Source organism: Rosa rugosa, chromosome 3 (genome assembly GCF_958449725.1).
Source record: "Rosa rugosa chromosome 3, drRosRugo1.1, whole genome shotgun sequence".
NCBI lineage: Eukaryota > Viridiplantae > Streptophyta > Magnoliopsida > Rosales > Rosaceae > Rosa > Rosa rugosa.
The window spans coordinates 38,900,898-38,903,323 of NC_084822.1; the positions used below are offsets into that span (position 1 = coordinate 38,900,898).

Here is a 2,426-nt window from a genome sequence, read left to right on the forward strand (position 1 = left end):
TGTATGGATGATGTTGTGATTTGGATGGTTCTAACATCCAGATTTGGCTTGCCCACTGGTGCAGCTAGCTATTATATTGTGTTCTGATTGAACTATTTGATAAAATCTGAGGTATTTCAGAAAAATATGAAAGGCACTATCTTCAAATAAAATAGAAAGTTCAGAAACGGATGTTCCCATATATCTCCAGAGGGCTAAAGGAGTGATATTAACTAATCCTTTCAAAGCAAAGGGCTTTCTGCTAGCACTGGTACCACATCCACATGCAATGAAAGTATGCTGGGTAAATGGCTAGTCTGTCTTTACAAGACAACTACGATTCAGGTAAGATAATTTTAGTGTGGAATTCAATATCATGTAATCTTACTAAACCAGTCTTTTGGTCAAGTCATGTGCAGGCAATGGTGAACCAGGAAACAAGACACAAGACCGAGATACCAAAACTCAGCATAATATTAAATCCCAAATACATATTCAAAAGCATGAGTACATCATGTCTGACCTGTTTTGCATGAAAATGCATAAGACTGCCAAGAAAACAATTTCCTGGTCATTCCAACGGCATCTACATTACCCAACAGATTTGATTCTTCCGATATCTATTTTAGGGTCAACTGCTAAAAAAGATGTGTAAACGCCAAGTCATATAACAACAATATTGTCTTAACAAAGGTACAACTCATGAAACCTAAACCCCTAAAGCGTTCCATAGTTACTATGCCAGGCTGCTGTCACTCATTCATAACGGGCTTGTTCTCATTGGCCTTGGGCCTGTGTTCCTTTGGCTTCTGCTCTTCCATCTTCCTGCAATGCCCAACAAAGATACAACCATATGTCAAGCAGCGTCTCATGAAAACAAGACAGTCCAGAACAATGGGAAAATTACACATGCATCCACTGAGCAGAATACCAGATGCAATAGAACAGGTGAAAGCCCCACGTAAGGAGCAAAAGAAAAGGCAAAAGAAACACAAAATATATAGAGGGGGGGGGGGGGGGGGGGGGGGGGCTCTCTTCTTTTAGAAAATACACATTTCGGCTAATTATCATCCTACTAACTAACACCATGATAAAATTCAATAGTATTCAAAGGGGATGACTCAAAAACAGGTACCGAAACAGACACTGCCAAATACCCTGGCACCTTAACCACTATACAATCTTCACTACAAAGCATAGGTAATACAGAAACCAAATTATAAATTATAAAAGCAACTCATCGCGCATATTATTAGTACCACAGCTTGATGCTCCTTAACACACAGTGTAAACCTAATAAAGGCTGAACTAGACAAGGCCAAACAGCTCAAAGTGCTTCACCACAAGACTATAATATATACATGTAAAATCATCAAACTGCACCAACCAAGCAATTTGAACCAAATGACAAGTCGGGTGGCCTCAGCTAACCAAAACCCATACAATTACTTCAATTTTCACATGAAATGGTAATCATCCCCACAAGAGATTCATAACACCCCAATTACAAATTGACCCGGTAAAGTTATATCCAAAACGACTAAACAATTCACAAATGTCATTTCGGAATTTCCCTAAACTTAAGTTTCCCTACTCAAACATATTTCTCAAAAACAAAAGGCACCAGTTTCGGATCGAATAGCAACAAAAAGAATCCCTAAAATTAATAACTCAAATGTTTGATTAGACTATAGATGTCTCTGTTTGTGTGTGTGAAAGAGATAGAGGTAGAAGAGAGGTTACAAACCTCTTATCGGAGGAGCCACCCTTCTGGCTGAGGAAGGACCTGAAAAGAGGGGAGTTGACGTCGTAGATCATCGGGTTCCGATTGCTCTCAAGATTCAAGAAAAGCCCTAACCCTAATTCTCTCCAAGTCCAGCTGCTTTTGCGTTCTGAAAGCCAAGAGGCGGTGTCATCGCTTTTATAGTGGCATCAGGTCACTATTGGGCTTATGGGTCGGTTCGGGTCGACGTTGTTAAGCCCAACCGCCTTCATTGTTTTGTGTTTTGGGCAAGTTTAGTTCCAAAATGGCCCCACATAGCAAATATTTACTTTGGAAAATAAAACTACACGTCTCCAAAAAAAATGGAAGAACTTAACCCTTGAAATTAGCTCAAGTAATTCTTACCCAAAAAAAGAAATTAGCTCAAGTAATCAGTAATGAGAGGGGGTTCAAATTTTGGTTAAGAGTAAATTCAATTTCCCTCTAATTAGTACAAAATAAAAATAAAAAAACTCTAAATTGGCCTAAAAACTAGAATAAATGTACGTTCTACTACTTGAGCTCTAACATGTTATGGCCAAAATTTGTATCATTTACTTCTTTTTTTTCGTATTTTGGTTATGAAGTTAGAGTTAGTTGAACTATCTAAGTGTAATTTTGTTTTCTCTATTGAACTGTGAGCTCACACAATTGAGCTCGAGTGCGATATTGATGGATATTGGAT

General features: G+C 38.3%; 1 protein-coding gene across 1 annotated transcript; it reads right to left on the minus strand.

Annotated features, from left to right (window-relative positions):
- Window positions 1-435: 435 nt before the first annotated feature.
- LOC133740873 (wound-induced basic protein) lies at window positions 436-1,886 on the minus strand. Its single transcript, XM_062168805.1, has 2 exons — window positions 1,727-1,886; window positions 436-804 (listed from the first exon to the last, which is right to left on the minus strand). The coding sequence occupies exons 1-2, from the start codon at window positions 1,795-1,797 to the stop codon at window positions 732-734; spliced, it is 144 nt and encodes a 47-aa protein (XP_062024789.1). The 5' UTR covers window positions 1,798-1,886; the 3' UTR covers window positions 436-731.
- Window positions 1,887-2,426: the final 540 nt, after the last annotated feature.

Coding starts and splice junctions, on each gene's coding strand:
- LOC133740873 (XM_062168805.1), bottom strand. CDS start 1,797: ATGATCTACGACGTCAACTCCCCTCTTTTCAGGTCCTTCCTCAGCCAG. Junction 805..1,726: donor GGTGGCTCCTCCGATAAGAG/GTTTGTAACCTC, acceptor TGGGCATTGCAG/GAAGATGGAAGAGCAGAAGC.